The following is a 12,322-nucleotide window of genomic DNA, read 5'->3' on the forward strand; positions in this document are numbered from 1 at the left end:
CACGACAGACAAGTCCTCATCAGTCGCGTCGGCAGAAAAAAAAAAGACAGCTGGGAAAACCCACACGTATTCTGAAGATTTATTGAGTCAACCCACAGACACCCAGCTCAGCGCCTACGGACTGCAGCTTCCAAAGGTCAGCTATTGTGAAGAAACCAAGGGACACTTAATTCTCTAGGGAGGTCAAGCCGAGCTGCACTCGGGTTCCGGGTGGGGGTGGAGCATCTCGGGTCCCTGTCCCCGCCCCCAAGCCTGCGGATTCGCTTTCGGTTGGGCAAGCTAAGAGTCCGGGGACGTTGACTCCGGACTAGCACAGATGTCGCTGCCCTCCTTTGGTACCCGGCTGTGCTTGCAGCTGGTTCTCACTTGCAACTACTAAGAGAAATGCCCGGGAGAAGAAAACACAGCGATCCGGTGCAGAGGCCACCGAAATCTCTTTATCGCTCCCACCTGAAGTCCAAATGCAGCTTAGTTCGCTCTTTGGAGATTCCTGTCGTTCAGGCGGGGCTCCGCCCCTAAGCAGCCCCCTCCTGCCCCGCCTCTCCCAGCAGGGCGAGGTCCGGATTGGACAGCACCAGGGTGGGCGTGACCTATGGTTGTGCTGGGACCGCCGGAGCCCCGCGGTGGGTACTGAGGCCGGGGGATTCCGGAGTAGCGATCGGGGGGGTCTCAGGCTGTGGCTTCTGTAGCCCGGTCGTTGATTTCGAACCTGAGATCGAAGCCGGAGCCGGCGAGTCGGGGAGGAGCGCAGAGAGGGCGGGATTTCCGCCGAGAGGGATCCGGCTGCTCAGGGGGTGGGGCTTCCCCGGCAGGGCTGCGTTTCCCGCGTGCGGGGCCGGGTGCTGTGAGTCCCTGCAGACACCCTCCACGCCCTCCCCCAGGCGGCCAAGGATGACAACCCTCACTCGCCAAGACCTCAACTTTGGCCAAGGTAGGGATGTGGGCCTGCTGGGGGGAGGGGGTGCGGTCCTGCATGGAGTCCTGCTCGACAGCTGTGTCCCCCTCCACAGTGGTGGCCGACGTGCTCTCCGAGTTCCTGGAGGTGGCAGTGCACCTGATCCTCTATGTGCGCGAGGTCTACCCGGTGGGCATCTTCCAGAAGCGCAAGAAGTACAACGTGCCCGTTCAGGTGAGCCCCTGTGCCCGGCTGGATTTACAAACCTTTATCTTATCTACAAGCGGACAGCGTCCTGCCTCTCACCACCCAGCCCTTCCCGCCCTGAACTCAGATGGAATTCTCTGGGTTAGGTGGTTAGGGGCCCTGGATGAGGGCTGTTCTGGCTTGCGATTTAAAGGGGTTTCTGAGGCTGGGAAGCTTCTTTCTCTCATTTTCTCTAAACTCTAATTATTATTATTTTTTTTTCTCGAGATGAGACAGGGTTTCTCTGTGTAGCCCTGGCTGTCCTGGAACTCACTCTGTGGACTAGGCTGGCCTCGAACTCAGAAATCCACCTACCTCTGCCTTCCAAGTGCTGGGATTACGGGTGTGAACCACCACTGCCCGGCTCTATTAATAATAATAATATTAATATATTAATGTATTAATATATTATTATATTATATAATAATTATATAATACATAATATAAAATTAATATTATATTTATTATTATTATTATTATTATTATTATTTTGGTTTTTCAAGACAGGGTTTCTCTGTGTAGCCCTGGCTGTCCTGGAACTCACCCTGTAGACCAGGCTGGCCTTGAACTCAGAAATCCGCCTGCCTCTGCCTCCCAAGTGCTGGAATTAAAGGTGTGCACCACCATTGCCCGGCAAGATTTTTGAAAAAAAAATTATTAATTATTTGAGATAGGTCTCATTGTTTAGTCTTGGCTGGTGTGAATTTCCCACTGTGTAGGTCAGGTTAGCCTGAAACTCACAGAAATTCTCCTGTCTCTGTCTCTCAAGTGCTGGGAACAAAGGTGTGAGCCCCATACCTAGCTTTCTCCTTTTTAAGATTTATATTAATTATGTGTGTATGTGTTGGGATGTGTCCACAGTAAACTCGCTGTTTTGGGGGGTCAGAGGCTCTGAAAACAAAGAGCTACTAAGTAACCTTCTGTAGGTTAACAATTCAGAGATGTTAAGTCATTTGCCTGTGGCTACACAGCTTCTTTTTTGCTTCCCCTCTAGTCAGGGTTTCTCTGTATAGCCCCAGCTCTGTAGACCAGGCTGGCCTCCTTCAATTTAGAGTTCCCCCTGCCTCTGACTCCTGAGCAGAGCTGAGATTAAAGGTGTAGCCACCATCCTTCACCTGACAGAGTACCTGTCTTTGATTACCTCTCCAGGGACAAGTAATTGATCAGTTGGGTCCCTCAGGCAGGGAGACCTAGGAATGGCTATTCTTTGTCCAACCATGTATGAATGTGGGTTTTTGGTGTTTCTCCTATTCGCGCCTTGGGCTTTAATAGCCCTGTGGGGTTGTGTGTGTGCAGATGTCCTGTCACCCGGAGCTGAACCAGTACATCCAGGATACACTTCACTGCGTCAAACCACTCCTGGAGAAGGTGAGGGGGCCCCTGGTCCTAACGGACACCCCGCGCCCAGTCTTTTCCATCTTGCTGCTGGCCTGACTCCGTGGGAAGTACTCGTGTCTTTCAACAGCCAGAAGCCTCAGACTGAAGACCACCCCCAGCTAGCAATAGGTCCCAGGGCATGTAGGTCACATCTGGGATGTATCAGTTGGGCTAGATCTGGCTGAGGCCTGCCCTGACCGGTCCCATCCCTGCTGGGCTGGGCCTCTTGGGTTTTTTTTTTCCTGTTATCTTGTCCTGGTATAAGACTTTTTGGGGAGCCAGACATCTCCTCCTGGCCTGTACCAGTCGTGAATTGGGGTCAGTTTGCATTGCTGGGCTCCTAGGTGGCCTCAGCCAGTGCCCTGTCCCACCTCTCCCGGGGTCTTCTGCATAGCTCTGGAGCGGGGGTTCCTGTGCTTACAGAACGATGTGGAGAAGGTGGTGGTGGTGATTTTGGATAAGGAACACCGCCCCGTGGAGAAGTTCGTCTTTGAGATCACTCAGCCACCCTTGCTGTCCATCAAGTAAGTTGTCCCTCTCCCTCGGCCGCTTGCTGCAGTCTCTCACAGGGACGCCTCTGCCGGCTCCACGTTACCTTAGTAAAGACCCTGAGGTGGCAGTATATACTGTTTACATCTGAGACACACTGGCCACAGAACTTTGTGAATCGTGCAGAAGTGACAGTCACCCCTCTGTGTCACCACCCCTGGGACATCCCAGGAAGTGGCGAATGTTAGTCCCTAGCCTGTGTAGACGGAGAAACCAAGGTCTAGAGAATAGACCTGATTGACATCACACAGTGGTTGCAGAGCCCAGGACTGGTTACCATGGCATCTCTTGTAGCCACTCAGCTACGGTTCTCTGTGCTGAAGCAAGGGCACTAGAATCGGGAATCAGCTCTATCCCTGGCTAGGCGGCCTCAGCAAACCCTTTCTCTCTTCCGTCGTGGGGTTCCGGAGGTATGCAGCCTTGAGCGCCACCCTGGGTGTCCTCCAGCCAGCTGAATGTTAGAGCTGCCTAAAGGGACCTTTACACCCTGCCTCCATTCTGTCAGGTGGGTGGGACTGGGCTGGCTCCCTCCAGCACCAAAGGGGTTTGTCCCAGAGTGCACCGGGTGCTGGAGGGGGCGGAGCAACACGGTAGATGGGCGGCGACCTTCTTTCCCGCTCCCAGTTCAGACTCCCTCCTGTCTCATGTGGAGCAGCTGCTTCGAGCCTTCATCCTTAAGATTAGTGTGTGCGACGCTGTCCTGGATCACAACCCTCCAGGTGAGATGCCCTGCTCCCCTGCGGTTGCCTCGGTTACCACGGCATGCTGTCTTCTTCCTAGCTGGCTGCCCTGAGCCACCCTCCTCCTCTCTATCCTTTGAGCACCTGAGAGTGTCCTCTCCAGGACTGACAGAGACTGTCTTCCTTGGCATTTGGCTACCCGTTCCATCCAGTGGGTGGCGCTGCCCAGCCAGCGAGGGGGGCAGGGAGGCAGCCTAGTCCACTGGGTTCTGAGGCTGCTTAGCTTTCACCTTGACCTGTTGTTTGTCCCCCTCAGGCTGCACATTCACAGTCCTTGTGCATACAAGAGAAGCTGCCACTCGGAACATGGAGAAGATACAGGTCATCAAGGTGTGTGTGTGTGTGTGTGTGTGTCTCGGGGGTGGGTACAGTTTCGATGTCGAACAACTAGTTCACCCCTGCTCCTCCAGGGAGAGGCCTTATTCTTTGGTTTTCATTTTAGAACCACCCACCTGGACCTAAGAATTGCTTGAGTTCTAGCTCTCCACACCAACCGCAGTGGAGTGTGGGTCCTGGAGGGGAGGGTTAGCAGAGTGAGGACAGACCGAGGTGTAGCCCCTTCTAACTAACCCTCACCTAGGACTTCCCGTGGATCCTGGCAGACGAGCAGGATGTCCACATGCACGACCCCCGGTTGATACCCCTAAAAACCATGACGTCGGACATCTTAAAGGTAAGCTGTCTGGGTGGAGGCAGGGCCCAGAACTACTTCCAGGCTAGAATTTGCTGCCTGAGGTTTGGGGGCTGGGGTGGTTCTTTTTTCTCCCCTTCCTCTGAGTCTTCCCAGCAGGCACCTCATGGTCTGACCAAAGCCATCTCTCTGCTAGATGCAGCTCTACGTTGAAGAACGAGCTCATAAAAACAGCTGAGTGCAGGCCAGCCACCCGGCAGGCGCCCAGCCGTCCCCCGCTCGGGGCCCCAGCCTCCAAGTGCTCTTACTGCCTTGACATGTGGCTGCCCCCTCTGGCCAGGCTGCTCAGCCCTGCTTGCCTTCGTGAGACAGCCTTCCCCAGAGCCTCGGGAAGGATGCCAGGACAGACGCCACTTCTCAGAGCCTCCTGGGCTCGGCTGGCCAACACCGTCCATCTGCAAGACTGTGCCGTGTTATTGTGTTAATAAAGTGGCCCCAAGGGCTGACCGTATTGTCATTAACCGGACGGGATGAACAGGTGTATGAAAGCTGCCCCTGAGAAGGGGCTGTTTCTCATCAGAGGGCCAGCAATCCACCTGTAAGCCCCAAGCCAAGCTGGATTACTGAAAACATTTATTATAACAAAATGTCTGTCAGAGCTGTGCGGGCTGCGCGTGGGACTAGTCACCACTGAGTTGATGGGCTTGTCCCTGGGACTGGGGACATGACTGCCCACTAAGGGCTTAGCTCTTGCTAAGAGTTATCCTCATGGTTTTTGGAGCCAAAGCTGGCTGTCTTCCTCCTATTGCTACAGTGTCTTCAGGAAGAGTTCTGGCAGGGGCGGGGTTCTTGGCTGTCCTGTGGCTGACAGTGATGCTGCTGTTGGTGACACGGGGGCCATACCAGCCTTTCCAGAACTGAGTATCCTGGCCCCCGTGTTGGAAAAGGATGTGACGGACGCCAGGGGGGTAATCGGAGAAGGTGTGGGAGACCTGGAGAGGAAGAGACCATTGAGACTTGCCAGGGAAAGCACGGCCTGGTAGAACAGTTGCCCCTCGCTCCTTAGGACCTAAGAGCCAGTGGCGGGACAAGCGGACTGGGTCTCACCTCTTGCCACTTGGCGTCATTCCACTGTTCGATGGTCACAGGCGGAGGCTCAAAAGAGGCCAAGACAATGTAGTCGGCAGAGACCAGCTGTACCCGGAGGTGATAGGTGCAGCCGCAGTCGGCTCTGGGGGCAAACCTGGGGAGGTAGAGGAGGCTGTGAACTCTCTACAAAGACACTGTCCAAGCCTGTCACCAGAGGGGGCATTGGATGAGGGCCTGGGCTAGCGACTGTGTGTTACAGAGGGTGAACTTAGGCTCTGGCTCCATCCTTAGCACCCAAGAGATAAATTCAAGCGGTATGGGGTAATCAGAGGGAAGGGGCGGGAGACGCTATGTAAGAATGCAGATGCGTTTCCACCCAGGGCAGATAGCTCGTTGGGAGGCCTCAGTGTCCATCTACAAACATGGCTAAAATTCCGTCAGGGCAGTTGAACCCTCCCTGTGGGTTCTCTTGGCAGGAGGGAAGACAGAGGGACAGGCCGCGGAGGCATAGGCCACTTACCAGTCCTTTACCACAATGTCGGGCCGGAAGGTGTCCATGAGCTCCTCCCAGTAGCCCTCGGCCTTGAGGTCCACCATCTGGGATTTGAGGCACATCCTAGGGGCAGAGGACAGGCTTGCACTGCCAGCATGCTAAACAGGGCCCTTCCTTGCCAGGCAGGTGGCTCAAGGGACCCAGGCGACTTCCAGGACAGAGCCTGCCTGGAGCTCCTTGGGTCTATCTGAGGGACATGGGGAGTGTATGGTCCCATGGGACATTATGTTCAGTGAGCTCCTGTCACCTGAAACCCAAGTTGACACCTGTTTGGGAACCCCCTCCGTGAGCTTCCAGAGGTGCCCCCAATTATCCCACCAGTCGGTAGAGTCTCCAGACTCTGCCCTCAGCACGGGCTCCCCCACCCCCACCATGGCTTACCCATAGGAGGTGACAAAATACTTCTTGACCTTGGTGTCAGGAAAGCTCGTGCCGTGGTCCCCAGGGAGGCTCTCCACTTTCCACTCATCACCCTCATTGGAGTCTATCCGCCATGATCTCAGGTTCTCTGGGGAGAGGGGAAGCACAGGTGAGATCCCCCTGCACCCCGCCAGCAGCTGCAGCCCTGAAGTTCACACTTGAAACTCTGAGGCCTTTCCCAGTCCTGGGAGACATCATGGGTGGTGAGATCTCTTTTTGGTTAGGGTTTATTTGAGCTCAGATTTCCAGGGTTGTGGATACCAAAGGATTCATCCGTTTGCTTCTGCAGTGTTTTAGGCAGCCAAGTTTAGCACCCGACCAGTCCAAGAGTGTGACATCATATCGCCATGGGACCCCTACAAGCATTATGTTTCAGTCCTTAGAGACTGATCATAAAGGCCCGTGATGGAGCAGACCTTACGGCTGACAGGAGTTCCCAACGTGGCCGCTTACCTGGCCACTGGCTTTTCTGGGTTTGGCGGGGGAGAGGCCCTGGTTAACTGTGACCCAGATTCTAGCAGCCAAAGGAGCCCACTGTTCCCACATGATCAAATGGCCTTTCCCTGGGCAAATGCCAAAAGGGCACATTGGTGTCCCTTCGGCTGGTGGCTGCAGGAGTCCTGTGGCATACAGGAGGAGGGTCAGATCCAGGGGTTCACCCCCTTCAGATTGTGGATATAGGAAAACACTTCAATCTTTATGGATGCCCGGAACCATCGCCAGGAGAACTCTGCCCGTCCACTCACTATCCGGCACCCCCAGGAGCTGGGTCGGCATGAGCTAAGGCTATGGGAGATTTGAACAAGGCTAGGCTAGCCTAAGTCGGAGCTGCAGGGTAGCTCTGTGAAAATGCCCTGAGATGAGCAGGCGGCCTGGCGGGGCAGGTTCTGAGTGGAATCTAGGGCAGGTAGGGAGATCAGGTATCTGAGGCATTGCCTGTGCGTCCTCTGCCTGGCCTGAGCCTTAGCGGGATGGCCCTCAGTCGGTGACCCTTCTGAACGTTAAGCCCAGTCACAAACCTCAGGGCCCAAAGTACTCTGAAGTAGACTTACTGTTTGTCTGTCTTCCAGAATCACAATGAGGAGAGGGAAAAGAGGGTGAATATCTGAAGTGAAGACAAGCCCTCCCCCCTTTTTGTTTGTTTGTCTTGTTTTGTTTTTGAGTCAGGGTCTCATTATGGCTGTCCTGGAACTCACTCTGTAGACCAGGCTGGCCTTGAACTCAGGGATCCACCTGCCCCTGCCTCCCAAGTGCTGGGATTAAAGGTGAGAGTCGCTATGCTCCACTCAGACAAGGCTTCCTACTGGCCAGGGGTGAATGGAGCATAGATACCGAACAGGAGGAAAAGCCCAACAGAGACGAGAGAGTGTTATGGGAAAAACCAGCCTCAGACCAAGAACTCTCAATCCTCCAGTCACAGGAGGCTGAGCTGCCACACCCTTAAAGCCCCAGGGAGACCCTGGACAGACAGCAGGAGACTAGAAAAGAGCCACAGGGGACAGGTGGCCCTGCCAGGTGACACACAGGGTCCTTTACACCTTAGCAAGGGACAAAGGCTCTGAAAAGTGTTACAGAGTCATGCGGAGTTGGTGACTGAGGGGAGACTGTCATTGGTCAGGTGTCAACCCAGAGGGTGACAATGGCTAGGCAGGTGCCGGCTGTCGTCAAGCCTGACAACTTGAGTTGGATCCCCGGGTCCCACGTGATGGAAGGAGAGAACCGGCGCTAGCAAGTTCTTCTCTCTCCGCGTGCGCGCCGTGGCTGTGCACGGCCCCATCCCCCAACCATGCGCACAAAACAGTGTAACAGATGAAGCACTCGAGGTAGGTCCGAGACCCCAAGAACGAGGAACCAAAGTGTAGGGGGTGTTGGGGACACGGGGACAGTGTAATCAGAGTGGGTTCCCTGAAACCCCGAGGTTCAGGGGAGCGGAGAGCAGGCTCCCAGGGCTCACCCCCAGCCCACCTTCGGCACACGGGTTCCGAAGGAGGTTCCTCTGCAGGCTGCACAGGATGTAGAAGATCTTCCAGTCTTCCACGGGCTCGTCCCGGTCTTTGGTGAGGAAGCCCTCTCGGAGGCTTTTGCGCTTCCACAGGGTCACCACGTCGATGAGGTCCCGCCAGAGGCTGCAGACCAGGCGGCAGTTGCGCAGCAGCTGGCGGGCCGGGACGTGGGTGAACAGTTCCAGTAGAATGTTCTCCGGCAAGTCGTTGATGCTGATCATGGTGGCGGATGGAGAGCTGTGCTCCCGGGCCTGGGAGTGGTAGGGGACGACAGTGGCCGTCAGGCCTGAGCCGAGGAGCACTCGAAACGGCAGACTCCTCCCCTCCCGTCAGGTTCTGGATCGCAGGTCCACCCCCTGACCGGAAACCCGGCCAGGAAGCACTTACTTACAGGGTGGGGGTGGACTGCGGTCCTGGAAATCCTCAGGGGCTGTTCCGTGTGCGTTAGGAGAAGGGTAAGGTGATCAACGTGCCGGACTTGGCTGCTCGGCCTTCACGCACTAAGGAGCCTAAAGCAGCAGGATCGCTTGAGCTACTTAGGCCGGGTCAGCCTAGGTTGGTCTTCAAAAGCTACAAGTACAAAATTAAGCTTTTAAAAATTCTTTGCAGTGCTAGCAATGAGACTTAAGACCTCCTGTGTCCTGGGCGAGCACTCGGCCTCTAAACTGTGCCCCAGGGCTTTTAGTTAAAGCCCTTGGGGTAGAGGTGGGTGGCTGGGTAACGCTAAAGTCTCAGTTAACTCAGAAACAAACAAACAAAAAAACAAGGGTAGTGTTGGAGTGGTGGCTCAGTGGTTAAGAGAACCGACTGTAGACCCTAGGGTCCCCGGTTCAAATCCCAGCCAGTGCTTCAAATCCCAGCCAGTACAGTCATCTGAACGGTAGATTAAAGAAGAAAAAGAAAAAGCCAAGAGTGGAAACTTTCTTGAGCCTATCTAGGCCAGTATGGGCAGCAGAGCGACCACTGCCTCTCAAAAAAGAAAAACAAGCAAAACAGAACCACAAAAAAGACAAGAATTCTAAATACGTCCTTCCCGCCATTGAAAAAAATAATTGCTTAGAAGCCCCACCCTCACTTCCAAACTGCTTTGTTTTGGAGCCCGTTGACCCCGTGACCACCTTAGTGAGCCAGAGGTATTCCCTTGGGCAGGGCAGAATAGGAATCTCAGGCAGTCTGCAAGCTCTATTACCCTGGGGACTTGCCCCAGGTAGGAGGTAGGATACTCAGTGGTCACACAATGAGCACGCCTTCCTAAATCGGGAGAATCGCTTTCCCACCCACTTTCAGGGAAACAGGAACTGTTGCTTTCTCTGACTTTTCAGAGGCTTTCCCGGAAGCTAGTGGTCTTGTGAGGGCTCCTGTCCCAGAACACAGGCGGGTGGGCGTATTCTGACCCTCCTTGCTCTGGAGGAATATTTACCACGGGGAAGGAAAGGGATCTGCTTTATCGCTTAGCTAGGGAGGACAGGGTCTTCCAAATGCTTACAGTTTTTAAACGTGTGTCAAAATACAAAATGATAATAATTAAAAAAAAATGCTGGCCGTGGTGGCGCACGCCTGTAATCCCAGCACTTGGGAGACAGAGGCAGGCAGATTTCTGAGCTCGAGGCCAGCCTGGTCTACGGAGTGAGTTCCAGGACAGACAGGGCTATACAGAGAAAGCCCGTCTCGAGAAAACAAAACAAAACAAAAACAGCAACAAAACCAAAACGAATAAACCAAACAACAACAACAAAAAACTGATCGGTGGAAGCACACCCTCACAGTGTCAGATACTCGGTGGAAAGTTTGAACTTTTTGGCCCAGTCTAATCAATTTAGCCCCCCCACCCCCCAGTCTCAAAATACAAAGTAAAAGTAAACAGGTCCGGGAATGACTGACTTCGCAGGCGCTGTGTATTTTGAGGCAGCGGGGAGGGAGGAGGAGCAGGCGAGCCTTGCCCTCAAGGGGGTGGTACCTCCTTATCTAGCACTTGGGAGGTCCCGGTTCCATCCTCAGAAACAACCAACAATCTTAAACTATGCGCATTAAAAGATGTCTGCAACTCCTACAAGCTGCCAACGCCGCGAGTCACGGTGCCCCGAGCGGGAGTCTCGCCCTGCCGTGGCCCCGATGTCGTTCCACTCCAGTGACACTCACTCTCCCCCACAAACAAGCCGCCTTGCAAGGAACACTACAGTGCCCCTGGTGTGCCTTAGTGGAAAAACTACCCCAGGCTGTGGCCGGTCCCGAGCGGAGCGGACGTCCTACCCTAGCGCCTGAAGCCCTGCGCCCCAAGGGGAAGCGGGTGTCGCCACCGTCCGGGACCCTCGCGTACCTACAGCAGGCTCGGCGTCCCCGCGTCCCGGCGCACCTGCCGCACCCCGCTCGAGTCTCCCCAGGAGCGCGTGACCCGCGCCCCGCTCCCAGCCCCACCCTCCCGCCGGCCACCCGCGGTCCCCGCCGCCCCGGCGGTCTCAGCTCCCCCGGCCTAGGGCCTGGACCTTGGATGGCGACGCGATCAGCTGTCGCCTCGCTCCGCCCCGTCCCGCCCATCCTCCCGCTGGCGTCACGCACCGACCAGAGGCCTTCCGCGTCACTGCGAAGAGGATGAGCTCGGAGCCTTAGAATCGCCACTGCTGCAGCCAGGGCTCCGCAGGCTGGGTTCCCAGGCCTTCCATCTCCCCCTCCAGGCGACAAGCGGCTCCGCAGCCGGCTCCCACCCCGGGCCTGCTACCTCCTCTCGGGAAGGAAGCACTACCTAGAATCTAGTCCAAACCAGACACACGACCTGATCTGCCCCACCCACCGGGAGGGGCAGGGTTGTACCTTCTGAGTTTTTGGTTGGTTGGTTGGTTTTTTGGTGTTTTGTTTTGTGTATTGAGATTAGGTCAGTCGGACAGTGGTGGAGCACGCCTTTGATCCCAACACTTAGGAGGCAGAGGCTGGTCTACAGAGTGAGCTCCTGGACTGCCAGGACTAAATAGAAAGACCAGATCTCTCTCTCTCTCTCTCTCTCTCTCTCTCTCTCTCTCTCTCTCTCTCTCTCTCTCTCTCTCTCAAGACCAGGCTGGCCTCGAACTCCGAAATCCACCTTGCCTCTGTCTGCCTCCCAAGTGCTGGGATTAAAGGTGTGCGCCACCACCTGGTGTCCAGTTTCTTTTTGGGTTTCTCTGAGGAGAAAAACCTCTTTCTGGTCCTAGTTAAAATTAATTAGTTAATTAATTAATTAATTAACTAACTCACATTTATCAAGAAGAGCAAGCGGAGGACAGCTCAAGGGGAGCTCAGTAATCCTGGTCAAGGCAGGTGGCTGTGAACTCTGGCCCATCCTAGCTCACCCTGTCTGTTTTATTTTTGAGTGAGATAATTAACTTTGACAAGGACTGAGCTCCCGTTGCATGCTGGGCTCAACCAAAAGTAAGGTTCTGGCCAAGGGGACAGTGGAGCCTGGAGTAGCTCCCTTGGCTTGCACTCCAGGGCAAGAAGACTGTAGCGCAGAGGGCTCTGCCCCTGAAGCTGGGGATGCCATGGCCACGCTCCTGAAGTGCTCAAGCCCTTGTTATAGCATGGGCGGCAGCCATGCCCCATGACTCTCTAGGGGCAGGCAGGATTGTCCATGAACGAACCCTAGCCAGGCCGTGGGGGCGCATGCCTTTAATCCCAGCACTCTGGGAGGCAGAGGCAGGTGGATTTCTGAGTTCGAGGGCAGCCTGGTCTACAAAGTGAGTTCCAGGACAGCCAGGGCTACACAGAGAAACCCTGTCTCAAAAAAATAAAATAAAATAAAATAAAATACCCCCCCCCAAAAAAGAACCAACCCTCCCCTCCAAAGCCACA

The 12,322-nt window shown here is 55.0% G+C and overlaps 2 protein-coding genes across 3 annotated transcripts; one reads left to right on the forward strand and one right to left on the reverse strand.

Moving 5' to 3' along the window:
• Nucleotides 1-281: 281 nt before the first annotated feature.
• Nucleotides 282-4,959, forward strand: Mad2l2 (mitotic arrest deficient 2 like 2). 2 transcript variants are annotated; one of them, XM_052178146.1, is made up of 8 exons: nucleotides 282-931; nucleotides 1,011-1,129; nucleotides 2,414-2,509; nucleotides 2,942-3,042; nucleotides 3,692-3,786; nucleotides 4,064-4,137; nucleotides 4,388-4,480; nucleotides 4,635-4,959. In XM_052178146.1, exons 1-8 carry the CDS (start codon nucleotides 892-894, stop codon nucleotides 4,674-4,676), a joined length of 660 nt encoding a protein of 219 aa, XP_052034106.1. In that variant the 5' UTR covers nucleotides 282-891; the 3' UTR covers nucleotides 4,677-4,959. The 2 variants fall into 2 exon arrangements, with proteins under 2 accessions (XP_052034106.1, XP_052034107.1); XM_052178147.1 differs by having other exon boundaries at nucleotides 286-931; nucleotides 2,438-2,509.
• Nucleotides 4,960-5,054: 95 nt separating this feature from the next.
• Fbxo6 (F-box protein 6) lies at nucleotides 5,055-10,927 on the reverse strand. Its single transcript, XM_052178145.1, is given in 8 exon segments — nucleotides 5,055-5,253; nucleotides 5,256-5,430; nucleotides 5,546-5,681; nucleotides 6,048-6,143; nucleotides 6,462-6,588; nucleotides 8,466-8,754; nucleotides 8,895-9,073; nucleotides 10,821-10,927. Coding segments are annotated over 6 exon segments (855 nt in total). The 5' UTR covers nucleotides 8,725-8,754; nucleotides 8,895-9,073; nucleotides 10,821-10,927; the 3' UTR covers nucleotides 5,055-5,191.
• Between the last annotated feature and the right edge of the window lie 1,395 nt (nucleotides 10,928-12,322).

This window comes from Apodemus sylvaticus, chromosome 3 (genome assembly GCF_947179515.1).
Source record: "Apodemus sylvaticus chromosome 3, mApoSyl1.1, whole genome shotgun sequence".
NCBI classification, from domain to species: Eukaryota; Metazoa; Chordata; class Mammalia; order Rodentia; family Muridae; genus Apodemus; species Apodemus sylvaticus.

Coding starts and splice junctions, on each gene's coding strand:
- Mad2l2 (XM_052178146.1), top strand. CDS start 892: ATGACAACCCTCACTCGCCAAGACCTCAACTTTGGCCAAG. Junction 3,787..4,063: donor CCTGGATCACAACCCTCCAG/GTGAGATGCCCT, acceptor TGTCCCCCTCAG/GCTGCACATTCACAGTCCTT. Junction 4,481..4,634: donor TGACGTCGGACATCTTAAAG/GTAAGCTGTCTG, acceptor TCTCTCTGCTAG/ATGCAGCTCTACGTTGAAGA.